General features: G+C 46.4%; 1 protein-coding gene across 8 annotated transcripts in view; it reads left to right on the top strand.

Moving 5' to 3' along the window:
- Positions 1-27,350, top strand: part of AKAP13 (A-kinase anchoring protein 13) — a 176,368-nt gene that overhangs the window by 57,613 nt on the left and 91,405 nt on the right. For 7 of the 8 annotated variants that reach the window (XM_054169118.1, XM_054169120.1, XM_054169123.1 and 4 more), the window contains exons 6-7: positions 1,278-4,140; positions 15,757-15,833. In XM_054169118.1, coding sequence (XP_054025093.1) covers positions 1,278-4,140; positions 15,757-15,833 — 2,940 coding nt within the window. Of the gene's footprint in view, positions 1-1,277; positions 4,141-4,882; positions 4,928-15,756; positions 15,834-27,350 lie in introns of those variants that run through there. The other variant, XM_054169126.1, reaches the window with a different exon arrangement.

Here is a 27,350-nt window from a genome sequence, read left to right on the forward strand (position 1 = left end):
AGTCTTCAAGTTTGTAGGGATATGTTTAAGTTAGGCTTCTAGGATGCATGGGATTTTGGGGAGGGGTTTTGCTAATAAATGTAAAAAGCAACAGATTCAAAATAGTTTGGAATGGTGCAAAGCCAACCCCAAGCAAATCAAGGAGCTCAGTGGGGTGTGCATGGAAGGAAGGATTTTGAGGCTGCTCACTGATTTAACAAGACACTTTTTCTGACAGGTGAACACTGCTGCAGAGAAGAGGATAAAAAAGGGAGAGGTGGAAAACAATTCTTTTTAAGCAAAGGTTTGATTGTATCAAACTGCAGGAGATTGTGGGATCCTTGACAAAGCAGGTGCTGAGGGGGAAAAGTGCAGAGCAGACAGGGACTGAGAAAGCAGAAATTAATTTTAATAGTATGGCATAATTTTCAAGACTTTATTTCCATTTAGGAAATAAGTTTTAGATATCTAATTATGTGTGCAGTCCTCAGGAATAGATTAGATGATTAGCTCAGTCCTAGGAGCAGGAGACAAGTGGCAGTGTTTGGACATCATCAGCCAATTCCCACGTCTGAAGTAGCCTTTCCATCAATACAGAGCAAATTGAGCAATGCTGCTGAGAACTGGGGCGTGCCAACAGGAAGGGATCTGAAGTTTGTTCTGAAACAGCATTTGCTCAAGGCCCTTGGGACTAGGCTGGTATATATTTGCATTATTTGCTAGACTGAGTTCTGCTGTTTACTCATCTTGAATTTAAGTGCACTCGAGAAATATGATTACAGCTGCTTGAAGAGCAATTACAAACATTAGAGTTCTTCCCAGTGGTGGCAGATGGTGTGCTGAGGGGGCAGAGGCACAAATGTCAGCTTCAAGTTGTTTGGGCTGTTTGCTAGGGAAAACTTCTTCATGGGAGGATGGTAGAAAAGATTGCCCAGAGAAGTGGTGGGATACTCCTGTCATTGCAGGACTTGGAGACTTGGCAAGATAAAGTCCTGATTGACCTGATGTTGCATTGGCTGTAGCCCAGCTTCAGGTAGGAGGCTGGACTGGATGGCCTCCAGATGCTCTTCCCAGCCAGTGTTTCTGTCATTCTGATTTCAGTATTACTCCATAACAAAGCCAAGCTGAAATCCCCACTATAGTGTATTTGTAACTCTGAGCCTGGGCAGCACCAATTGGAGGTACAGAGGAAGCAAGAGTTGTTGTTATGTAGATGGTGGGAACGGTGTGAAGGTGGAGACAGTGTAAATGTGTGACAGAACAAAGTCATTATTTCTGTTTTTTTGGTCTCCTTGCAGAGTTTAAGGCAGCAGACAGAGCCTGCACTGGGAGAATCTGCAGACAGCTGTGCTAAGGAAGCAGAACCAGATGGTCACCCAACCACTACCTCTCAGAGCCTAGAAGAAATGGCAAGAGAAGGAAGGCAGGAAAGTCCATCCCATCTTGTTCAGCTGGACGTCGGGCAGCTCTCAGACCAAACCCACCAGGAGAAATGCAACAGCAGGAGTTTGGGAGCTTTTAATGATACACCAAATGACTTCCTGAGCCTGGGGGATGCAGAGAGCCCAGAGTGCTTCTGTGGAAGTAAAAACACAGTGACGTTGAGTAGAAAGGAAGAGGAGGGGCCAGCCTCTGCTGAGGGCTCAGGGACTACATCAGAGGAGAAGGACTGCACAGGGAGCCTGTGTGCAAGTGTAAACGGTGCCATAAATCTTCCCTCCTGTGGAAATACAAATGAGGAAGCTGGAATGACATCTGCTGGAGTTGTGGATCGGGCCAGCTTGTGCAGCAAAGACAGTGCCCATCAGGAAGTGCAGGCTGCTGAGGAGCGTGCAGCTGGCAGTGCTGTTGCTGTGGCTGGAAGTGCAGGAGAAGCCCCAGCTCCTTTGGAGGGTGTGGATGTGGCTATGGGCCAGACCGAATGCAGGAACTGTGCAGGGGCAGCTGAGACGGCTGCGGGCCAGCAGCAGGTAAAGGATGGGATGGCTGAGGCCAGTGGAAGGAGGACTGCAAACCCAGAGCGGCGATCTGCAGCTAAGGAAGAGTCAGCTAGTGCTGCTCAGCCCGTCCTTGGCGCTTTCAATGGCACCAAGTGTGCAGATGGGGAGGATGCAGATGTGGGAGTGGTACCGGCATGTGGTGGGGTGAATGCAGACGGTGGCACTGGCAATGACTCCGATGACCTTTGCAAGAGCAGCAGTAGCAAAGAGCACGGAGCAGACTCCTGTACTGAGCAGGTGAATGGTGACGTCTTGGAAAGCAAAACTGGTGCCAGTGTCATGGCAGAGCAGCATGTCACTGAGAGCACTGGGGCAGTGTTGCCAGCAGTGAATGGGGTGAAGGTGCCCACGTGTGCATCAAAATCTGGTCCTGGCTTGCAAATCCATGGCAGGAGGAAGCAAGAAGGACAAACAGAAGCAGGTTGCACAGATGGGAAGTCAAGCCTGCCCTCTCTGACAGACTGTATGGAAACTGATGGCACTGATGCTAAACCTGCAGATGATGATACTGCTGGGTTTAACCAAAGCAGTGCAAAACCTGTCTGTCACCAGGAAAGCAGTATGATCACTGAATGTGTGGCTGAGGCAATGGAAGAAGAGGAGCCAGCAGGAACTGATACCAACAGCAGCAGAGATGGAGGAAGCACTGATTCTGCAGATGGAGGTCAGGAAGTTGCTAGCTGTCAGCATTCTGCTTGTCACACTGCTGTTGAAGATGAAATGGGCGACAGCTTAAAACCGGACGCTGCTGAAGAGAGCAAACGTGAGCCTGCATCACTCCCTCCAGAGGGTGTGAGCACAAGCTTGGCAGAGAAAGTGCCTGCACAAACTGGAGCAGAGAGAGCTGAAAGTGCTTCAGAGCAGGAGGGGCTGTGTGTTGAGGTGAAACCTCTCACTCCACTACCCACAGGAGAGGGACCGGCTGCGAGTCAGGAGGGAGATGCTGCAGTGGCACCTTCTGGGCAGGAGCCACCTCTGCAAGGTAATGACCCTGGCTTAGCAACGTGTGCCAAGGGCACAGGCTGTGCAGAGGATAATTTAATAGACACACCCTCTGTAATTCATAATGAGGAATCTAAACAAAACCAGGAAGTGGTGGTGGTGGCGGCAGAGCTTGCCTGGCAGCGCGGTGGGGAGCATGGCAAGGTAGCTGCCAGAGCCAGCTGGCGTGGGGACCATGAAGGGGACAAGGGCTCTCTGGAGCAGAGCCTCTCACAGCAAGCTGAAAGAGGCAAAGCTGAGCCTGAGCAGGAGGCTTGTGCAAGTGGCAGGGAGCAGGTTTTGTCGGAGGAACTTCTTGCTGCTGTTGTGAAACCCTCTGCCTGCAGTCAGAAGGGGCCCGTGGCAGGCGGCAGCAGCACGGATGCTGGGGTGAAAGGGACCAGCCGTGCCAAGGAAGCGTGCAAGGCTGGGGCAGTGGGTGCAGGAGAAGGCACCATGCACGGACCTGCACCAGCGGGCAAGTCACAGGATGTGGAGAGTGATCCTTGCCCGGATGTGGGGCTGAACCAAGAGCATGATCCTAGTCAAACCGTACAACAGAGCTCCTCGCCCAGCAGCACCCCTGCATTAAAGCATGCTTCAGAAGTGGGAGCCCCAAGTGACGCCTGTGAGGGCAAGGAAGCGTCAAGGCCGGTGACAATAACTCCCGTCACAACGTATCCGGAGCAGCAGGAGGAGACAGAAAACGTCCTTCCCCGGGCAGCCCTGCAGCCCATTGCAGAGGAGCCCATGTGTGACAGCGACTCCAGCACCGACACCATTTGCCCAGCTGCTGAGAGTGATGCTGGTCCCTCAGCAAAAGCAGCTCAGGAGGAGGCCTTGGCTGAGCCTGAGGGCAGCCAGAGCCAAGCTGTACCCAAATCGCCCTTCGGTGATGTTGAGGCAGCCGTGCTGGAAAACATGGGAGTAAAGAGCTTGGATTCGGCAGGTGACGGCTCCTCTCTGGATAAAGTTCCTAAAATGGTGAAAAGTTTTGATGCAGTGGTGTTTGCAGCAGAGACACCTCGTTCCCCTGAATTACCAGCTGCAGGAAAAGAGGGTCTGGAGCCGCAGGCTGCAGTGGATGTGGGAGCCAACCTTAATGGAGAGATTGATTTAAGTTCCTCAGCGAAGAAGAGGAACGTCAACCCGGCACTGCAACGAGCTGAGCCTCGTACAGGTAGGAAAAACCAGTTGCTTTCCTACTAAATTTTATTCTTTGTAGGTGTGCCTCTAGTCTCTCGTCAGCAAAGGAAAGGAAATGAGAGCAGGAGGCCTGCCTTGAAGCGTGTGGGAGTGTAGGTCTTTGTGGTTGTTCTTGTAAGACAGAAAAAAAAATCTCAAGTTCAGCTTTTGAGTTCAGCCCCATGTTGCTTGGCTGGCACGGGAGGTAAGGACAGGACATCATCTCCTGTGAATTTTTGCAGAAGAATTCCTAGCATGCAAGTCCTCCCTGGAGAAAGAATGAATGGGAGGGAGCTGTTTGGGTTACTCTGTCTTCAAGTTCCACGCTTTGGTGTGGACCCGAAGCTTTATTTGCTTAGTGCTGTTCCTTCACTTCTCCCTTTTTTTTTTTAGCTAGTGTGGAGTCAGAGGCTACAATGGGGCTGTCCTGCATTTTCTTTTGCTCATCTGCTCCAAGCAGCTGCTGGTGTCCCTCTGAACTGCGCAGGGCCGCTTCCTAATTGGCAGTATTAGGTCATTTAAAAAAGCCAGGGAGCCCTACCCCCCACCGCCTTTTCCGGGCTGTGAAGTATTTTTCTGTCGGGCAGAGCAGCCGGCGGTGTTTTCCAGCGCGTTTCAGCAGCGCTGGAACTCTGATGCCGAGTGCTGTTTGCTGCTATCCACGGGGAAGCGGGACCGCTGTTCCCCGTGGATGAGCGGTGATGGGGCAGAGCGGTAGCACCTGGGGGACAGCGTAGACGACCGGTGCCTGTGCCGCAGGAGCGAGTAGAAAGCAGCACCAGGTAACTGGGAAAAAAAAAGGGAAATACAGGGATGAATTGAATGAAAGAGAAATTGGGTTTGTTGCTCCAGCCTGGAATTGAATCATAGGTGAGTTTGCTGCTGAGGCGTGGAGCTGATCTGATTTGAGCTTTTATATTCCACCTAATCTGAGCTTTTATATTCCACCTGTTCAGGCAGCTGTTGACTGGGAGCAGCTGAACTTTTTTCATTTGCCAGTTTTTGATTTGCTGTGAGAAAACGGTGCAGTGCCTCTGTGCCTTCCTGGCAGCAAACAAACACAACAGTAAAACAATTGGAAAGGTCTAGCCTGATATAAATCAGAAAGTGGTAAAGTCAGAAAGCTGCTGCGTGGCTTTAATGCTGGGACCTGCTGCCTCAGTTTGCAGAATGAGGTGATGGCAGAGGATTTGTTCTGTGATAGCAAAATAACTGGAGACAAGGGAAAGGATTGATTTGGGTAGGGTGGGGAGGGAGGGTCCGTGGGGTCAGCAAATCTTTATTTTTGTTGAGTTCAGGATTTTAAGTAAGTTTGTTGGGAGGCAGGCAGTAAACATTAGCCAGCAGCTCGTTACTGAGAAGGTAGAAAGGTTTAAAGGTGGCTTAAAAAGGTGTTTTCAGAAAGAACCTGTTTGAGTGCCATGGTGGATTGACAATTCAGTAGGACACAAGCTCCTCTAAGTCAGTCCCTGGCAGGGCTGCTTTCTTCTAGGAGCCTCCTGCTCTCTCAGCTCCATCCTATAGTCCAGGTCCTTATCTCTGGCTGGATTCTTGGAGGTGTGACATTGTCTGGGCAAGGTTTGAAAAGGATAAGTGACTGTAAGATCTTAATTCAGTAAGGCAGTGACTGAAGTAGGAAGGAATTATTAAGGTATCATCATGTGTTATAATATGGATAAAGGGGGGTTGAGAAAGGAGGTGATTCTGTCACTGGTTTAAAATACATAAACAGAGCAGTCTGACCTCTCCACAAAGAAAAATGGTTTATGTGCCACGGGATACTGCACAAATCAAAACTTCATCTGGAATATCTGTTCTTGAAGAATTGCTCAGAGAAGCCCAAAACCAAATAGTAGCTTAAAGCAGAGACAAGCAACTGCTATGGATGCAAGCTCACTGTTTTAAATGCTTCTGAAATTCACCTCCTAGAAAGCAGCAGCTAGAACTCTGATAAGTTCAAGAGAAGAGATTTATTGTTTGTTTTTATTGCTGTGGACATTCTTCATGTCCATGCCTAAGCTTTGGGTAGCTTCTTTTGTGTACTAGTTGAGTGGCAGCCCTCTGTTCTTTGTGGCAGTTCTTTGCTCTGTCAGTGCTGGGGAGTTTTCCCTGCAGCCTTGGTTTGTACAGAGTACTTTGTAGCCAGTGCTTGGAATGAATCAGATCCTTTTTCAGTAGACTACAATAAAGCCCTTCCCAAAGGAAGTGTGGGTCACGAGGCTGTTTCTCAGAAACACTTGTGCTCAGAGGATTTTGTTGTCATGCTAATTTATCAGAGATGTAACTGTCTGATAATTGCTTTTGCCATTACTCTAAGTCATTAAACTATTTATTTTTTAAGTTTATATTATTTTATATTTTTATATATATATCACTCCCTTTATATATCAAATACTAAATATATATTATACATTTAATATATATATAATTTATATATATACTATTCCCAAACTCCTGTTTATCTCATTGCCTCCACATGGTTTCAGCCAACCCCCAAAACGAAGACTTCAGAGTGACAATTACCTTATCTAGACAAATGCTTAAAGGCTGATCACAACACTGAAGGAAGGGGATCAGTCTAGAAGATCCTGCTTTCAGAAGGCAGCTATTAGGTTTAGACAGAACTGCATTGCAGCTGAGGAGTGGGTTCTGGTCATGTAGATACATGCTACTCACTAAGGAAAGCAGGCAGGTATGAAATCATACCATAGTAGCCATGCTGGGTAAGAAGGGTTGCATGCTTGTACTGACAAAACACCTGCAAGTAGAGCAGCTGCTTGGCAGAAAGCAGCTCTGGTGAGCTTAGGCTGTATGGTTGGGGCTTGGCATCTTAGATACTATAACTACTGCTCCCTAGCTCTTCTCCTGGTAAAAATATCCTTGGTGTGTCTCTTGTAGGTCTGAGCAGTTAAAGAAAACATTCACTGCCAGACAGAAGAGTATCACCTTAGTTTGGGGTTCACCAGTCTTCACCTCATGCTCTCTGATGGCATTGTCCCTGTGCAAGAGTGTTAGAGGAGCAGGATGAGGCAGTAAGGAATGTCAGTGATTGTGGCCGTTTGACGCTGTGCCTTTAAGGAAGGGGCACACTGGCTAAATGTTTGTAAAATATTTTGGTTTTCTAAACGAATTTCATTGGTAGGATTGTGGGAGGAGAGATTGGATCCAGGGGAGTTGGGAACTTTCTCTCAGTCTTCCTTCCTTCGCTGTCCCTTTCGGCTGGATCTGCTTCTGGGATTCTGGCCAACTAAGATAAGATACTAACTCCTGTGCAAGGCCTTTATTCCTTTCCTGCCCTGTTAACTGTCCTCGTCTCTTCTTCTACCTCTTTTGGGGGAGAAGGGAGGTAGGGGGTTGAAGGGGGCACAGGGGGAAGCCCCCTCTGTGGGGGGTCTGGTTTCTGGTTGAGTTCATTTGCTGTATATTCCTGTATATATTGTAAAATACCTGTATTTGTTGTGTTACATAGAATCTGTTTCCTTGTACAATATACTCTCATTTCTCCGACTGGGTTTAGCCGTGGTCTCTTTCTCAGTGGGGGAGGGAAAGCAGAGCCTTTCCTTTCAAACCACCACACACTCTTTTTATTGGCTCACCAACGTGGGGCCGGGTAATTAAGTAATTAAGTTGATTTATTGCTTGTCTCAGCCGGAGAAACGAAATGAAGGTGCTCTGGGTTTTAGAACGTTTATTCTTCTCGGTCTGTGGCATGTTGGTCTACCGGTACTGCATCGGATTGATGTTAGACCAGATAGGTAAATATTTAATGCGTAAAATCTATTTGTGGTTTATGCATAGGATCCAGCTGTTGTATAAACACTGTTTGGGTTTTTTTCGGCTCACTAATTACGGCAATAGAACGTCTTCCACTTTGCCGATCGAGATAAGGGAGTTTAACGCTTCAGGAGGTCAAAGAGTAACTTTAAGTGCTGGCTGGGATCTTAAGGTGATTTATTTGACAGGTGTAATCCTGCTGTTGCTGATAATTATTGTGTGTCTGCTGTGGGCTCTATATATAGAGAAAAAGGTTTCTCGACCATGTTTTGTGATTAAACAAAAATCTAGGAAGCGTAGGCGTTCCTCTAAATCTTCTCCAGAGTCCTCGAGTGATGAGGAAGGGGCTGCGTCAATTAGAAAAATAGCAAAACCTATTGGCAAAGCAGCCTTAAATGCTCCACTCTATGACTTTGGCAAGCAGCCAGGGGCGGCTCCCATTCCCAAGATGGCGACCGGTAGTGAGGCAAGGTCATTTCCGTCCGCCATGACAGGACCGGAAGGGGCCCCCACGGCGGCTGATTTAGATCAGGACCTGTCAGCTTCTATCAGGATGGCTGTAAATTCAAACACAGCTCCAGTTAAACAAGTAGCAGTCTTAAAGACCAGAGGTGGAAAGGCCAAAGCTGATCCAGGAGCTAGTGGAGCTAATGGAGGAGAAGAGCAGGAGACTGATCCCGGTGAGGGAACCTCTACTAGACAGACTGATCCTGGTGAGGGAACCTCTGCTAGGAAAGTGCCTGCTGAAGATGAGGAGAAGATTTGTCTTAGAGATATAGCTGAGTTATTGAGATCATCACAGGATGGAGATGCAACTAAGACAGCAGCTGGCAGTGGTGCTTTTCAGCTTAAAGAGGTCCTTAGGAGAGTGACAGCAGGATTATGGGGACAAAAGGTTCAGGAAGATGTGATAGATGGAGAGCAAGATGACATCACCGAATGCTCGTCACCGAGGGAGGAGATTCGCAATGTCCGCAAAGATTACCTCAGAGCAGATAAGGAACCCATCCTATCTTGGCTTGCTAGGTGTTATGATACAGGTGCTCCAGCTCTAATAGTTGGAGACAAGTCAGCAGCTCAGCTAGGAACTCTCTCAAAGGATAATGGAATAGACAGACATCTAGCCAGGATTCTCGGTAAGGTTAATCTGTGGATACGCCTTTTAATGGCGGTTTCCCTGAGATACCCTTCCCGAGATGACCTTCCATGGAATCCTAAGCCCTGGACTACCATAGATGAGGGAATTAAGCGTCTGAGAGAGTTTGCCATTAGAGAGATACTCTATGGTGACCATGATACTCTGAATCCTGATGACATTCCTGTGGCAGCTGGTCTTGCTAAAAAGCTTATCAAGCTTGCTCCTTCCAATTATGCAAACATTCTGGCAAGTAGAATTGTGGCAAGAAATTATGGTGGAGATCCTCCTACGGTTGGCCAATTCACTGATCAACTAAGACAATTGGATGATAGTATGACACGTGTTTCTTTGGTTTCAGCCATTAAAGCTCTGTCTAGTGAGATAAAGGATTGCATGAGAGAGCTGAAGGATGAAATCAAAGATTCCATATGCCAATTGGCACAAAGAGATGATTCCAATTCTTCCTCCAGGTGGGTGCAGGTTTCAGCTGTGAGGAATAGACGTCCTCAAAGGGGGTCATTCCAAAACAGGCCAAACCAAAACAGACCACCAAGGCAATCACGTAGGACCATTTGGATAACTCTACGTGATCAGTTTGGTGAGAACATGAACAGGTGGGATGGCCAACCAACTTCTAATCTTTTCAGGAGACTGAGGGAACTGCAAAGTGGCAGAACCCAGGGTAGCAATACCAGAAGGGTAGCTGTTGCTTCCACAGTTCCCCAGGACAACAATGACAGCTCCAACAGTGACTCCGGTTCTAACACTGCACAGTGTGCGCGTTGCACCTGTGGAAATGTTCCCCACAATTAGGGGTGCCCTGCCTCCCGCCAGGGGGAGGAGAGGGATAATGGAGATAACAGAATCTATTGGGATGTGTACATCCAGTGGCCTGGCACTTCACACTTTCAGAAGTACAGGGCCTTGGTTGACACAGGAGCTCAGTGCACCATATTGCCATCAAATTATCAGGGATCAGAGTCCATAACTATTCTGGGAGTCACTGGTGGATCTCAAGAGTTAAGTAAGGTAGAGGTTAATATAAGTCTAACTGGTAAGCAGTGGAAGAAGCATACAGTTGTGACCGGACCTGATGCACCTTGCATTTTGGGAATTGATTTTCTGAGAGAAGGGCGTTTCAAGGACCCTAAAGGTTACAAATGGGCTTTTGGAGTAGCTTCTGTAGAAATTGATGGACAAAAGCTGAAGCTGTCTGCTAGGCCTGAACTCTCTGATGAATCTGCAGTTGTGGGACAACACAAGATTCAGGACATTAAGTTGCCGGTTGCTTCTCAGACTGTGCATCACAGACAATACAGAACCAACCGTGACTCTTTGTTGCCCATTCAGAATCTGATTCGTCAGTTGGAGAGTCAGAAAGTCATCAGCAAAACTCATTCACCTTTCAACAGTCCAGTGTGGCCTGTGCGAAAGCCGAATGGAGACTGGCGTCTGACAGTGGACTACCGAGCCCTGAATGAAGTAACTCCGCCTATGAGTGCAGCAGTACCAGACATGATGGAACTCCAGTATGAGCTGGAATCCAAAGAGGCCAAATGGTATGCCACCATAGACATTGCTAATGCATTCTTCTCTATTCCCATAGCAGAGGAATGCAGGCCTCAGTTTGCTTTCACCTGGAGAGGAATCCAGTACACTTTCAACAGACTGCCAATGGGCTGGATCCACAGCTCCAGCATCTGTCATGCAGTAATCCATGATGCTCTGGAGGAAGGTGGTGCTCCAGAACACATCCAGTTCATCGATGATATCATCGTCTGGGGTAAAACTGCTGAGGAAGTCTTCGAGAAAGGTAACAAAATCATGGACATTCTTCTGAATGCAGGTTTTGCCATCAAGAGAGACAAAGTGAAAGGTCCTACCACAGAGATCCAGTTTCTGGGAGTGCAGTGGCAGGATGGACGCCGACACATTCCAGTGGATGTGGTAAATAGAGTCTCTACCATGGCAAATCCCACCAACAAGCAAGAAACTCTACGTTTCTTGGGGATAGTGGGATTTTGGAGACTACACATTCCTGGATACAGCCAGATTGTGAAACCTCTGTATGATGTGACTCGGAAGAGGAACAGTTTCCACTGGGGACCTGAACAACAAGCAGCCTTTGACCAGATAAAGCAAGAAGTGGTTCAAGCAGTGGGTCTGGGACCTGTCCGAGATGGTCCAGACATTAAAAACATTTTGTACACGGCTGCAGGTGACAATGGTCCAACCTGGTGCTTGTGGCAAAAAGCTCCAGGTGAGACACGTGGACGACCTCTTGGTTTCTGGAGTCGAGGTTACAGAGGTTCAGAGGCTAATTACACTCCAACAGAGAAAGAGATTCTAGCTGCCTATGAAGGAGTGAAAGCAGCTTCTGAAGTGATTGGAACTGAATCACAACTTCTTTTAGCTCCCAGATTGCCAGTTTTGAATTGGATGTTCAAAGGCAAGGGTTCCACACCACATCATGCTACAGATTCCACCTGGTCTAAGTGGATGGCTCTGATAACACAGAGAGCTCGAATGGGAAATCTTGAAAGACCTGGTCTGGTGGAGGTGATCTCAAGTTGGCCTGAAGGTACCAACTGTGCTAAACCTCCAGAGGAGAGAGTAACTCGTGCTGAGGAAGCTCCTCCTTACAATGACCTTTCTGATGATGAGAAGAAATATGCTTTGTTCACAGACGGTTCCTGTCGTCTCGTCGGGAACAAGCGAAGGTGGAAGTCTGCCGTGTGGAGTCCAACACGCCGAGTTGCAGAGGCGAAGGATGGAGAAGGAGAATCCAGTCAGTTTGCAGAGGTAAAAGCTGTCCAGCTAGCTCTCGACGTAGCTGAACGTGAGAGATGGCCAAAGCTTTATCTCTACACCGACTCATGGATGGTAGCCAATGCTCTATGGGGTTGGCTAAAGAACTGGAAAAAGAATGGCTGGCAGAGGAAAGGAAAACCCATCTGGGCAGCTGAACTGTGGCAAGACATTGCTGATCGAATCGAGAGAATTCCAGTGAAAGTGAGACACATTGATGCTCACATTCCCAAGAGCAAAGCTACTGAGGAACAGCAGCACAACCACCAGGCAGATCTAGCTGCAAGAGTTTCTCAAGTAGACAAGGACTCTGAACTTGATCTCGACTGGAAACACCGAGGTGAGATATTCTTAGCTCGGTGGGCTCACGATTCATCAGGACATCAAGGCAGAGATGCAACATACCAATGGGCTCGTGACAGATCCATAGACATTTCCATGGATGCTATCACACAAGTCATCCATGACTGTGACATTTGTGCTGCTATCAAGCAGGCAAAGCGAATTAAGCCCTTGTGGTATGGTGACAGATGGTCCAAGTACAGGTATGGTGAAGCCTGGCAGATTGACTACATCACTCTACCACGTTCTCGTTCTGGTAAGCAGTACGTGCTTACTATGGTAGAGGCAAACACCGGATGGCTGGAAACTTATGCAGTTCCACATGCAACTGCACGCAATACCATTCTCGGTCTGGAGAGACAGATCCTGTGGAGACACGGAACTCCAGAGAGGATTGAGTCAGACAACGGAACTCACTTCAAGAACAACCTTGTAAAGAGCTGGGCAAAAGAGCATGGTATTGAGTGGATTTTCCATATTCCTTACTATGCACCAGCTGCAGGGAAGATTGAACGCTACAACGGTTTGTTGAAGACCACTCTCAAAGCCATGGGAGGTGGAGCTTTGAAAAACTGGGAGAAACATTTAGCACAAGCAACCTGGCTGGTGAATAGTAGAGGTTCAGTGAACCGAGCTGGACCGGCACATTCTGATCTGCTACAGAAAGTAGAAGGTGATAGAGTTCCTGTTGTTAGAGAAAAGAATCTGTTAGGTAAAACTGTTTGGGTATTTTCGCCCTCAGGAGAGGCTAAACCTGTCCGAGGGGTGGTTTCAGCAGAAGGTCCAGGTCACACTTATTGGGTAATGCAGGAGAATGGTCAAATTCAGTGTATTCCACAAAGAAATTTAACTTTAGCTGAAAGAGTTTAATTTCAGACTGTTGTACAGCTACAACGCGCCCAAAGGAAGAATCCCTGAGGAATTTACAGTGCACGAACCCTGAGAGCCCTGAGAGCCCTGAGTCAACTGAGAGTCCCTGTGTTCCTGTTTGCCTTTTCTTCACTTCGTCTGCAGAGAGACAAGCTGGTTTCCATTTTCTTATTTCCTGACTTTTTTGGACTTATGAATTATCTACATCTGAGTATAGCCGGAACGGACTATGAACTTTACTCACGAACTGTAAATATTGTTTCCGATTGGATGGACAGTGCGAACGACCAATGAAATTGTTTAGAAGGGGTGGATTGTGGCCGTTTGACGCTGTGCCTTTAAGGAAGGGGCACACTGGCTAAATGTTTGTAAAATATTTTGGTTTTCTAAACGAATTTCATTGGTAGGATTGTGGGAGGAGAGATTGGATCCAGGGGAGTTGGGAACTTTCTCTCAGTCTTCCTTCCTTCGCTGTCCCTTTCGGCTGGATCTGCTTCTGGGATTCTGGCCAACTAAGATAAGATACTAACTCCTGTGCAAGGCCTTTATTCCTTTCCTGCCCTGTTAACTGTCCTCGTCTCTTCTTCTACCTCTTTTGGGGGAGAAGGGAGGTAGGGGGTTGAAGGGGGCACAGGGGGAAGCCCCCTCTGTGGGGGGTCTGGTTTCTGGTTGAGTTCATTTGCTGTATATTCCTGTATATATTGTAAAATACCTGTATTTGTTGTGTTACATAGAATCTGTTTCCTTGTACAATATACTCTCATTTCTCCGACTGGGTTTAGCCGTGGTCTCTTTCTCAGTGGGGGAGGGAAAGCAGAGCCTTTCCTTTCAAACCACCACAGTGATGATACCACATGTGATAAGGTGCTCTGTGCCCCAGTGACCTCTGTGGTAACATTAGAGTGCTGCTCATTTGAGATGTTTGCAAAGACAAGGTTAGGAGGAAGTGGCAGAGTGCAAAATACTGTGCCCTTGAATTTGATCCTGAGTCTTCATCCTCCAGTTCTTACCCAGTGTGGAGCATCACTATGCCACTGTCTTCTCCCATCTTCAGTACACTACAGGTTTCTTCCTTAAGTGTTCTGACTTTAGACCATGAGCTCAACCATCTCAGCATCACCATGACCCTAAGCTGGTCTCATTGTGGTTGTAATCTCTGCTTTGCCTTCCAATAGCTGAAGAGATCCTACAGGAAGTCTGCAGAGGGACTTTTCATGAGGGTGTCTAGTGATAGGACAAGGGGGAATTGTTTGAAGCTGAAGGAAAATAGAGTTAGACTGCGTCTGAGGAAGAAGTTCGGTACAAGGGTGTGAGACTCTGGAAGAGGCTGCCCATAGATGTTGTGGATGCCTCCTAGCTGTGGGTCTTCAAGGCCAGGTTGGATGAGGCCTTGAGCAGCTGAGTCTAGTTGAGAGGTGTTCCTGCCCATGGAGGGGAGGTTGAAATAGATGGTCTCTGAGGTCTGTTCCAACCTAAGCCATTCTGTGATTCTATGAAATGGGAATGACAGAAATTTATAGCATTGCCTCTGACTTCTGAGGGTCTGCCTGCAAGCTCTGCTAATGGAGACAAAATGATGCCAGTTTGACTCACTGATGTTGGATTAGTTTATCAATAGAATATTGCAAAAACAGTCCCAAAATCAAGAGTATTCTTTAATGCCAAAGGAGCACCGGTGGTGACAGTTGTTACAGCAATTGCCCTGTGAATGTGGGAGGCTCCTCTTGCTAAATCCCTCAACAGGTAAACTTACTGCAAGCATACACTGCCCTTAAGCTGTTACCATCCAGCCAGGGTTTGTTTGTAGTGGAAATAAGACAGGGAATGGGGTTAGAGGTGGGTTTAGCCCTAACATAGCTGCTCTCTGTCTGGGTGGCTTTAGTCAAATCGCTTCACTCCTCTAAAAGCATCCTGTGTGTTGTGAGAGTCCTTAGTTAAGGGCTGAAAGAGCATGAGGGCGTTGACTTTACGCCAGGAAAAGGTACGCAGAAGGGAAGCCCGGGGGAATGGTGACTAATGAAAGCTTTGCTGGGCAGAGAAAGCAGCTGGGACATGATCTTTGTAGCACCACAGTGGTGACACCATCATGGGCGCATGAGGAAGGAGAAAATCAGCTGGGAATTCTTAAACCTCCAGCAGGAAAGAGTTTGCCTTCCTGGTCCAGGGACCTATCATCGTCTTTAAGGCAGTGCAGGTGGGCTGAATCCTTGAAGCTTGTGATTCATTTTATTACTCCCTTTTTTTCTTTGCAGCACTTTAAGTACTTACTGAGAGAAGGCAAAGCTGCTTTCCTCTCTTATTTGCCAGGTAGTGCTAAGAAGAAAAGCAGCACAAATTTTGATTCTTTAGCTGGGTGAATGAGTGAGGGCCAAGAAAATGCATGGTCAAACACATGCAGATGTGCTGAGCCTCACCTAGAGCTTTTCAGGAGTATTACCCCTTGCTTGCTGCTGTTCCGTGGTTTCCTTCAGCCCCAGACACGAGAGTTGTGAAAAGCTAATAACAAACAAGCGGCAAAGTCGGGAATGAAACCAGATGTTGGAAGTCAGATGGGTTTGGGGGTTGGATTTTCTTTTTCTTTTTTTTTTTTGGAGACTGGTTTGAATAAACAGAAAAACATCAGCAGCGCTGAAAGCAGTTTGTTCTTAAATTGCCTACATGAACCCTCTGTTTTCACAGGGAAGCTGGAAATGAAAACTGAAGACGAGGTGGATTTTCTGAAAGGTGGTGATGAGAGTGCAGCCCACGAGGAAGTGGTGAGTGCCACTTAGGCCTTGTCACCTTGTCTTTTCCTGTGCTTTTTAAAGAAATGCTGCTGCTGCTCTTGCTGACCACCAAACCTCCTGGGTTTCCGTTCTGGAGCCTTTGCAAAGCTGAACAGCATCTATCACTGTGATGTTGGTTTAGCCTTTTAAAAATACCATGGGACCTTGATTTTTTTTTCAACTGCTGGATGAAGCTGTGTTTGTGTTGTCTCAGTGGGTGACTTAGAGGTTGACCTAAAAAGTTGTTCTTGAGGCTGAGCTGTACCAAGCTTTCTATATAAATTGATAAAAGCCATGCCCCATAATGTGCTTGGGGTTGGCCATGCTGTGTGGGGGATGGAAGCACCTCCAAGGACCTTGCACATACTTGATCCTGGTGAATCTCTCCATCCCCTCTCATGCTTTCCACTTCCCAGAAGTTTTTAGAGGTTGACCTAAAAAGTTGTTCTTGAGGCTGAGCTGTACCAAGCTTTGTATGTAAATTGATAAAAGCCATGCCCCATAATGTGCTTGGGGTTGGCCATGCCGTGTGGGGGCTGGAAGCACCTCCAAGGACCTTGCACATACCTGATCCTGGTGAATCTCTCCATCCCCTCTCATGCTTTGCACTTCCTGGGAGTTTTTAGCAGAGGGAGGCATGGTTGTGGTCAGTGTTGGTGCATGTACAGACTCTGAGGCCTGAAGGCATCTGGAGGGCTGAAGGCATTGCTGACTGGGAGTGTCAGCACCTTTGCTGGAAGGAAAATTAATAGTGGGAAGACACAGAGAGATGAGAAGTAGAGGAAAACTTTGTATTGCTCTTGTTGGTGAACCAATACAACAAGGCCATGCCAAGAATCAGAAGCCAGTTGATTTGTTTCTGTTTGTTGTGTTTTGCCATAAATAAATCACAGATAGTCCTTAAATATTTATTTTTAAGGAATATTGGGCTTGACAGGAGTGCAATTGTAGTTCCAAGCTCTGCTAATACATATTCTGCTTGATCAAGATCTGGGTTATTTTAAGTCATACTTTTCCTAGCTGGATTTGCTCCTGTGTTTTATGTAGATACAGTTTCTTGTTCCTGTTTTTAAGTGCTGAATTGCTCCCAGCCCATGTTGGTGCAGGTTGCCATCCAGCAGCTGTGTTTGTGTGTTAGGCTAGCACGATGAAGCTGTTAAAAGAGAAAATACTGCGGAGATGAGTTCACGTTGCAGGGTGGAGCGCCACAAAACTTTGCTCATCCCGCAGTAAAGCTCTTTAGGCGGCAGGATGGTCGTGCCAAAGCTTGTAATGAAATCGGGGTTATTTTGTTTTTCACAAGTTAAGGCTTCATTTCTGTAGCTGTTTGCTTGGCAAATTAGCCAGGGACTAGAGAGAATTAGCTTTCCAAGCTGAGATTTGTGCTGTCTGCTAAGTCAGTCTTTTGTTACAGGAGTGTGTAAGCGTAAAGACGGTGAGGAGTTACTTTGTGTTTCCTGATGCATCATTAAAGATAATTTTCATGACTAATGCTTAGGTGTCTGGTAGTAAAGTAAGATATCTTTAGCAAATGCAAGTTACAACACTGCCTTTTCCTTTCAAACAGGAGGGGGAAAGAATTTGGCTTCCATTTTGCATGTTTTACAGGCATTTTGATTTTATGTGTGTGTGCTTGCTTCTCTTCTTCCTCTGCCTCCCACCCCTTCAAACACCTCTTTAGAAACCTGGCTTTTGTGGTGCAGGAATGGGAGTGCCAGGGGAATGGAAAGTTTGCTGCAGGACTGACAGGGTTTCCTGTTGCTAAGTTCAACAGAAACAAAATAACAACTGCACTATATTAAGGTCATTTAAAAAAAAAAAGTGGAAGACTTATAAATAGAGCTTAATTCACACGTGTGGGCTGGGCAGGGAGCTGGCTGGTGGAAGCCATTGTGCAGTGTGCATCTCCTGCCATGTCCTGGCTCTGCTTTATTTAGTGCTGCCTGGGGTTTGTCTTTTTGTTGTTGATTTTATTTTTTTATTGTTTGTTTGTTTTTTTTTTTAATTGTTGTTATTTTCTGTAGCCAGAAGTCTTTCAGGTGCTCAGTGTCTTCTCATTAGAGAGCCGTTTTGTGGTTAGTGAGAGCAGTTAGTTGCAAATAGTGTGTTGTTGCACCTGGTCGGGAGCTGCAGCCGCACTGATGCTGGGTGGCAGCTGGAGAGGGACTTTTCGTGAGGGTGTGTAGCAACAGGATGAAGGAAAATGGTTTAGAGCTGAGGGAGAGCAGGGTTAGGCTGGAGCTTAGAATAGGCTGCCCAGGGAGATTGTGCCTGCCTCCTTTCTGGGGGTGTTCAAGGCCAGGTTGGATGAGGACTTGAGCAGCTGAGTGTAGTTGAGAGGTTTCCCTGCCCACGGTGGGGAGGTTGGAGTAGATGATCTCTGAGGTCTCTTCCAACCTAAGCCATTCTAGGATTCTGTGCCCTTGGAAACTGCATTAACTCTTGTTTTATGGCTGAGAATATGACAGTAAGCTTGAGCACATGGGGAAGGGAAGAAGGAAAATTCCTTCTTGTGAGCTGATTTGTGGAGGCTGGTGTTGTCAGTTTGCACATGGCTTTCCCTGTAAGTCCTTTTAGAAGGCTTTGCTTGAGAGAGGCTCTGGTGCATGTTGTAGAAAAGCTGCAGCTGAAAAATGTTTAGGCAAATAATGGTTTGAGGGGTTATAAGCACTGAAAACCAAGAAATGGAAATAATAATTTTCCAATTAAAATAAGTTTTTAAAGTGTCCTCCTTGAATTTCCAGAATGTTTTCTCAGAGGTTGTGTTGTTCAGCTCTGGAAAAATCTATAACCAGAATTTCCCAAGCTCCTTTCATGGTGGGCAGTGGGTGCTCATCCTGCTGGAGACTCCCCTGGTCCTTGTCTTTCTGCTTTGCTTGAGGATATGGAGCAGAGCTGGGACAATAACTCGATCTATTAAGGTTAGACTTTATCATTTTTTCAGGTTGAATAACTTTAGGTCCTTGGCTCTGATGAGAGGTCAAGTTTGGCTTCTGCATACAGTGATAATAAAATAATTTAGAAATGGCTCCAACATCACAAAAAGTGACAGTCTGAAGTGAACTGTACCTTAGTGTCCATGTCTTCATGTGCTGATCCCAGAACTCAGTTAGAATTCATTATTTGCTGAATCTTTGTGTTCATGTGGCAGGATGGTTAAGGTTGCACTGCTGGATAAGGTCTGACAGCTTCAGTTGTCTAAGCCTGTGACTGACAAAGTGTAGCTGGCTGACCCCAGCAACAGAGTTCACTGGGAAAGAGCCTTCTTCTTGTATCCAGTAATTTCATTAGGTAGTTCTTATTCAATTTAATGCATCCTACCTTTACCACATGAATCAGCCTGTAATGAATGCCTGCATTTTCAGGAGATGCAGCCTACCACATAGATGTGACGCTGTTAACTATCTTCAGAGAGAATGAAGCTTGGAAAAGATTTGTGCTTTTATTTCTGCCCTGATCCCTGCTGGGGGAAAACTTGCAGTATTTTCAGCCATTATTTGGAAGATGGAAGCGTGTTTATAGCACTCTGGGATGACATCAAGTTGGGAGGGGTTGCAGGCACTTGGGAGAACAGGGTCAGGGTTCAGAGTGACCTTAAGAAATTGGAGAGTGCATCCAGATAAGAGATAAAAGCAGTCACAGAGTGTTTCATTTGCAGAGAAGAAATCAAAACGCAGTCAGGTTTAAGCTGGAGGGGGATGAGGCAGAGGATTTTTAGTGGACCACAAATGAATCATCAGTGAGAGGCTATTGCAAAAGAGACAAATCTTGTTTTGAGTTTTATTGAAGGAGTGTCCTCTGTAAGGTGCAGGAGGTGACTTAGCTGTGCGTGGCACTGCTGAGGCATCACTGGTGTCATTGAACCCTCTTTCAGGTGCTCCTGCTCTGAGGAGGATGCAGGCATACTGGAAAGGGTCCAGAAGGAAGCAACAAGAAGAGATTAAGAAATGTGAGAAGAGGTTGAAAGAATTATATTTATTCAGTGCAACAAAAAGAAAACTCTTGTGCAATCCAGCAGCCTGCCAACATCTAACCGTGCTTATTAAAGGCCCAGATTTCCATGGCAGTTTAATTTACTGATTTGCTAATTTGCCAGGATGATTTAGGCTGGATGTTGAGAAAACATCCTGTTATCATCGTGAAACTGTCGCAAGACCACCTAGGGAGGCTAGGAAACCTTCCCTGGAGCTTGTTACAGATAAGATAAATGATGCTCTGTCAGGACAAAGCTCTGTTGTTGCCCACTGCTTTCAGGTTGTGCCTCCCCCCCCCCCTCCCCCCCCCCCCCCAGATGTGTGGTTTGCTGACCAGGGAAGAGGAGGGAGCAGCTTGGATAGAGTCTGCTAGGGTTTGTAAAAGAAGGGGACAGGGATGGCAGGACTGTAGGAGATGGAGGTGGGAAGAGGAGATGAGCTGGACTAGGTGGGAAAAGGCTTGTGAGAGTGATACCTGCATGGCATTGGGGCAGGTGTTGGGACAGACAGTAAGTGTGACAGTGCCAGAGATTTTGCCTTGCCACTCAGCTCAAGTCTTCCATGTTGCTCTTCCCTGGAGAAAATTCTGGCCAAGGTGTGCAGTGCCACTCCCCTCTAGTGGCTGCTCCTTAGGAGGAGAGCCTGCTACTGGCTGTTGGTCAAGTAGCAGAAAGATGTTTCATGGCTCAAAACTGTTGAACCTTGTCGGTGACCCAAGCAAGGGGTTCTCCAGGCTCCAGCTTATTTTCTTTGAAAAGAAATTCTTCAAGTCACCTCTCACCCTGAGGACCTGCCAGGCTGCAGGTTGTCCATGTGAAACTAAGTCTTACTTTCTGTCTGCATGTGGAGGTATTATGGGGTGGTGATTGCAAATCCCCTTTTCCCAAAGGGCCTGCAGAACAGTGTGGGAAGCTTTCCAACAGCATGGACAACTGCAGAGTGAGTGGCTGAAGTGTTAGAAATAAATCAGAGCGGGGTCCTGTGGTGGAAAGTGCATCCTTAACAGCAGGCTGTGTCCTCACCCTGCCTCTTTAAATCCCTTGTGTAACTCTCTGGTTGTGAATGTTGTCCTGTAACCAGCATAAACACGTAAAAACCCAGCCAAAACCAGCCTGCCCTAAGCCTGGCATTAATGCTAAAGGGTGACACGCACATACCCATTGGGTCAGGGGTTTGGGCCAGTCATCTGTGAGCCCTTTCTCACACCCACCAGCATCCTGTGTCTGCCCCAGATACTCAAAGCAGAGGATGGAAGAGGAAATTGTGTCAGGCAGTCAACCTCAGAGCAAATTCATGGCTGTGCAGAACAGATCACCCCTGGGTAAGCTGTGGAGTCCATGGTCCATGCTGCAAGGAGTTGGAGTAAAAGCTGGGGAAAGAGGAATTCCAACCAGACTGAAGTTGTTGCTTGGCTTTCACTCTTACTCATGCTTTGCAGTCTGTAGCAGGAAGGCAGTTCTACAACTGCTGTGGCAGGGCTTTTTTTGTCCTGCACTGGGTTTCTCCAAGTGCTGCAGTTGGGATGCCTTTTGCTCCTGAGCGCTGCTAATCCTCAGCTTGAGACAGTCATCTCCAAAGCTCACTCACAGGATTCACGGATGTTAGGAGAGAGGCAGGAACGTGGACACGGAGCCAAATCCCCAGCAGCACAAAGATGCTGCTCCCAGGTTTGGCTCAGTGTGAGCCTGTGGCAGGATGGGGCAGAGGAAGGGCCCTATGCCACCCCTGCAGCTTGCTTGGCCACGGTGCTTATGCTTGCCTTTGCTGGTCTCTAGAGATGGCGAGTTACTTCTGCCACACACCTTTCCCTTCAGCCACAACAATGTTTTCCAGAGGCAAAGGTTGCTGCCTCTAGCCCTGATAAACCTGATAGATTGTTTTTTCATCATTTCTTAATTTCCTTTTATAAAAGATCTGGCTCTTCCATCCTGCCACTATCAGCTGCAGAGGAAGTTTATCCCTCAGCTCATTCATACTCATTGTTAAAAGCATCAAGAGCTAGATGCAGTTTTATTTACCATCTGCAAATGCTGTTGCCTCAAAGGCAGAGCTGTGTATATATTCCTGCCATGGTCTGGAGATGGATGCAGATTAAAGACAACTCTGTAATAATTGCAAATCTTCTGCAATGTTTGCTTTTGGCATGCTTCAGACAAAGGGATTCAGTCATACAAATTATTTAACATCAGTGTAAAAAAAAGGAGGTTTCTGAGAGCCTCTTTAGGATCATGGCACTATGATTTCACCAGTTGGTAAAACACAGAGCAAAAGGATTTGCAGTACAGAAAATCCTGGTTTGGGAGGTCTTTTCCAATGGTTTTTAATGTAGTCATGAAAATAGGGATCCCTAAATTAATGGATGGATAAGGCTGTTACTGTAGCAAAGGGATTCTGGCATTGGGTGTTGTACCTTGAGAAGGAAAATACTGTTTCTGAATGGTTCCATCTCCTGTATCACATGGATTCTTTTATTTGTGTTTGCAACCCCTTTAAGTTTTGTGGTGTAACTGTTGTGTGGTAGACATGGTTACTGCACACTGAATTCCAGCTCCAAATAGAGAGGAAATTAAGGTGATAACATGGGAGACCAGTGGAAACTGTAGTATGACACATGGGTGTATCACATCCCACTGGTGGAACCTATCTGTTCTGATGTTTTGGAAGACAAAGTTGGCACTCCACAATGCAGAGAAGTCAGCATTTATGTTTTTCTGTAGAGAGGATTTTTGCAGTTCATCAGTAGCTGCACTGCCTTAGAGGGAAGCCTCCTAGATACAGAGAAGCAGGGGTTTTATTGTATTAACATACACCTGATCTGGGGCTTCATGAGAAGTTATGGCCTGGTGCTTCATTTCTCTTGCTGTCCTACACTAACTGCTGTCCTGTGGGGCAGGTTTTCTTAAGTATAGTTTTTCAGGACTTAAGAAGACTTTTTGGGACTTTGTGCCAAATCCAGAAAGTCTCCTGAAAAGAGCACTACAGTGAGAAGTCATAAATGGAAGGAGAGAGCCCCTGGGTGCCACTGGGTCACAGCTTGAGCAGAACAGCAGCAACAGCCACTGATGAGCACCTCCTTCACTGCGTCAGCCCAAAGGAGGTTGTGTTGCAAATGGGCCAGGTTCAAAAGAGAGATGAGACCTGGGCAAAGCTTTTGTTCTGGGTTCAGAACAGTGTCTGCCATCGGGGGAGCTGTGGACAATAATCCTACACAGAGGAAACATGTTTGAATAAGTTACCATGAGAAGGGGTGAGCTCTCCATTGCTTCCAGCATTTCCATCAGGACTGGACATCCTGTGAGTGATATGCTGCAGCCCTAACCAAACTACCAAACCAGGACTAGGACTGCAGTGGGATAACATTGCCTGACCTGTGCTGCACTGGAAGTTTGTATGGACCTGGTGACTGTGTGATTTAAGATGTGTTCTTAATCTTCCTGTCTCTGTAATCTACATTAGAAGGTGAAACCTAGCAGTGCAATCAGACTCTTCAGATAGAGATAGCTATCTGAGAGACAAGCAGGACTCCTGGCCACTGATGAAGAATAACAAGCTCTGCAGTGTAGCATTTCTGACTTCATCTTTCAGCAAAAGATGAGAAGAACAGTGTAAGTAAGAAGGAAAAAGTAAAGCACAAAGGAGAGTGAGTTGTATGCAGAGCTAGATTGCAGGCTAGAGGGAGCACATCTCTCAAGTGTTTCCATTTGTGCAGTATGAATTGTTATGAAAATGCATTTGGCCTTTTACCCAGCACTGTTAAAACTCTTTCCATGGAAACATGGACTCAAAATGCCTTCAGCCTCATGGTACTTGCACAGATTCCCCTTTCTGTTATCATTCTCAGCCTTCCTTCCCCCTCTCCCCATTTTTAGGGGGTCTGTCTTCCCTTCTGCCATTTTCACATCAAGGTGGAAATCTCCAGCTGTTTTCCTCCACCATCTCTGCTGTTCCTGCTCAGTGTCAGGTTCACATCCTGGTGTGGCCCAGAGTGACTCAACTGTGTTGCGGAATGTCTCTGGGATCAACCTGTTGTTAAAACATGAGACGAGATAAGAGCCTACATGATAACTAAATGTTTGTGTTTCCATGCAGCATCCTTGCTCATGGTGAGCAGAGTGACTGCTCTGTGGCTTTGTCAAGGACATCTTTCCTGCTGCCTATGCTGTACTGGGCAGAGCAGTACAATCATAGAATGGTGTGGGTTGGAAGGGACCTCCAAAGTTCATCTAGTCCAACCCCCCTGCAGTGAACAGGGACATCCCTCACTAGATCAGGTTGCTCAGAGCCTTTTCAAGCCTGACCTTGGATATCTCCGGGGATGGGACATCAACAATCTCCCTGGGTAACCTGTTGCAGTGTTACACCACCCTCATGGTGCAGAACTTGTTCCTAACATCCATTTCCTCCTCTCATTTCAAACCATCACTGCTCATCCTGTCACTGCAGGCCTTCGCAAACAGTCCTACTGCAGCTTTCTTGTAGCCCCTTTCAGGTCCTGGCAGGCTTCTATTAGGTCTCCCTGCAGCCTTCTCTTCTCCAAGCTGAACAACCCCAACTTCCTCAGCCTGTCCTTATAGCAGAGGTGTTCCAGTGCTCTGATCATTCTCATGGCCTTCCTCTGGACCCATACAGTCGTATGGGGCAGTTTGGTGGTGGAGAGAGCTTTAAACTTGGGACTGTAAAAGCAGGACAGTGTTGCTGTGGGTGTTTAAAATATCTTATTCTGTACAGAAGGACTGAGTGATTTGGTGTCCAAGCATATGATAAATAAAAGCACTTGACTGGTGTGGAAGGGAGGAGGTTTGGCAGCGCAGAGGCAGCTGCAAGTCAGAGTTGCAAACCCCCAGGACAGGGTGGTGTGCTTGGCTGTGGTCAGCCATAGCTGTCCTTGCTGTCACAGCAGCAAATTCATCAAACCTTTCAAGGAAAGGGAGCTTCTGAATTTGAGTGGAAGTCTTGTATTAGTCATCAGTTAGATAGAAGAAGAGGTGATGCTTCCACAAGCGCAAAAAGCAGGGACAGCAGTGACTTTTTGGGGGGACCCCAGAGTACATAGGCATAAGGGATAAGAGTTATTTCTCACTGCAACTTGCCTACTTCCATCACCAGTTGGTTGTTTTTACTTCTGTGGTCTGTGTTTTGGACTTCTGCTTTGGAATACCCCCAGCATGGAGGCTGTGACAAGAATGTGACAGTTTTGCAATGGTTTAATGAAATGTACTTGATCAGCTGTGTAAGAGTTAGCAGATGGAAGCAAGTTCTAAACCAGGCTTTCTTTTGCACAGCTAACAAGGTTCTTCTCCTTCCACCTTTTTTCTGCTTCACTTCTGCATGACATGTATGCCTAAAATAAGCATCTATTTGATGTAGCTAACTTTCTGATTTTCCCTTAAGTAGTGGTGAAATAGGCTGCTCCCTCCCTTCTTTCTTACTGTGTTTATCATCTGAGTGCCAGCGATGTACTCAGGGAAAATGAAGGCGGTAGCTGTGCCCAAGAGACTAATCCAAAAGATAGAGCCAATATTTCTGAGCTATCTCATTTGCTTTCTCTTCTGCTTGTGTGGTTTGAAGCAGAGGATTTGTTGCTAGCTCGTGGTTAACCCAAGTTACGCTGCTCTCCATGCAGATCTGCAGAAGGGCTGATGCTTGGCTTATGATTTCCTCAGCCTAGTTAGACATTACTGCACCCTGAAGTCTTTGCCTTGGTGTGTACCCTGCTACCATCACCCAACACTTTTGTGCCTCCCTGTCCTCAAGCATTTCCTTCTGCTCTACTCAGACACCAACACTGTATTTGCAGGTACCATGGTGCTGGGTCTGCCCATCTTTTACCAGGTGGCTGTGTTCTCCCTTCTGATATGTTGTCTTTCCAGCTGGTGAGATAAGAAGCAGGAACGTGAAGCCTCACCCTCACTAACTCATTAGTCTGAGCCCTGGTACTGAGTCTGCTTAGCATCAAGTGACTTGTTTTTCTGCTGTCTAAGACTGTATTTACCTCCATAAATCACAAGGAGATCATAATCCTCACTTACTTGACACTGAACCTTTGCTTAGTTTCTTAACACAACTGGACTCACTGAATGCCTAAAAGTGATTGAGAGGCAGAGTGTTTCCAAAATCCACATTTTCAAAGGCTGGGGGTGCAGTGCTCTGAAACACTTGATTTCAATCTGAGATCTCCTACTTGGGAATGTAGAGATCTCTTCCACCCCTCCAAACTACTGCACTGCAAATCGCAAAGGCATGGGCAGGGGATAGACTGTTAGAGATGAGATAAGTATTTCCTGGTGTTTGTTCCACTGTTTTTAACTCACTGACCACAACAAGGTGAGGAGTTGCATACTTACCCTTTGCCCAGGAGGAGATGAGCCAGTCTTACCTTCAAATGCCTGCATGTAAGGGGCAAACCCACCAGTGGTAATGTACTGCTTGCAGCCTTTTAAAAGACAAAGAGGACTGCTTACACTATTTTCAAGTATTTCCACCTGCAGATGACCTAAGGGAGGCACTGACTGTAAAGGCTGGGGTCTTGTTGTGTTAAAAGGGGAAGGGGAGCCAGAGAACCCTTTGCTCCTTGAAATGAGTTTTAGAGCATTTTGCAAATTCTGGTTTTAATGGAATTTTGAGGAGATGTGGAGAGAAAGCTCTAAAAGCTCTTTTGTTCATAGCTGGATGTTTGGGGAAGAGAGTTTGATTTTTACTTGTCAAGACTTGTTTATTACTTTTCTGTCTTTGAGGAAGCTGAGGCTTACTTCATGTGTTTCAAATGATGCAAAAAGCACCCAGAGGAGTATAGACAGATCCTCTGCCTTTGTTATAAATCTGAGTATATAGACTAAATAAATAACTTCTTTCTGGGCTTAAAATCCTTACAGTGCACCAGACAACAAAAATTTCTGTCTTGGAGTAGCTCCTAGAATTCTTTAATGCTGAAATATCTCCTCTGCTTGCAAACCTGGGACTCTCCCTCCTCTAGATAAATGGTTGCTGTTTGAACTGGCTTTTCTTGCCACTGTCCTTGCCACACTGGGCAAGGGTTGTCACAATTCACTCAAAATACTGATGGTGACGCCAGGAGTCCATGGCAGGGGGCTGAGAAGTTTGGAAAGTAAGATGAAGCAGGTCCTCTCTGCTTCAAAAAAGCATGGAAAAAATATATTCTTGGAGTATTTGCTTCCTCTGTTTCTCAGTAGTTTGAATGTACACTGGAAAAAAAGGAAATACATAGTTAGAGCACTTTAGAAGCTTTCTAAGTTGTTTTCTTCACTTTCAGGAAAACAATTTATATAGAAACATACTGTTTCAAGTAGAACCCAAATTAAATGGTGAAAAATAAGATGGTTTTGTTGCCTTTTTTTTTTTTATTATTATTTTTTTAAGGTAAGCATTAGTCTCCCAAGGAAAAGTACATTCTGTTTTTATGCATGTCTTATTGAGAGCAGTGAATGTTCCCTGCTGGTAAGCAGGGCTGTCAGAGCATCGAGAGCCTTTTGGCAGGTTGGCTTTTAAAATATATTGTGTGTTATCTTTCCTGGAG

This window comes from Dryobates pubescens, chromosome 17 (genome assembly GCF_014839835.1).
Source record: "Dryobates pubescens isolate bDryPub1 chromosome 17, bDryPub1.pri, whole genome shotgun sequence".
Taxonomy (NCBI): domain Eukaryota; kingdom Metazoa; phylum Chordata; class Aves; order Piciformes; family Picidae; genus Dryobates; species Dryobates pubescens.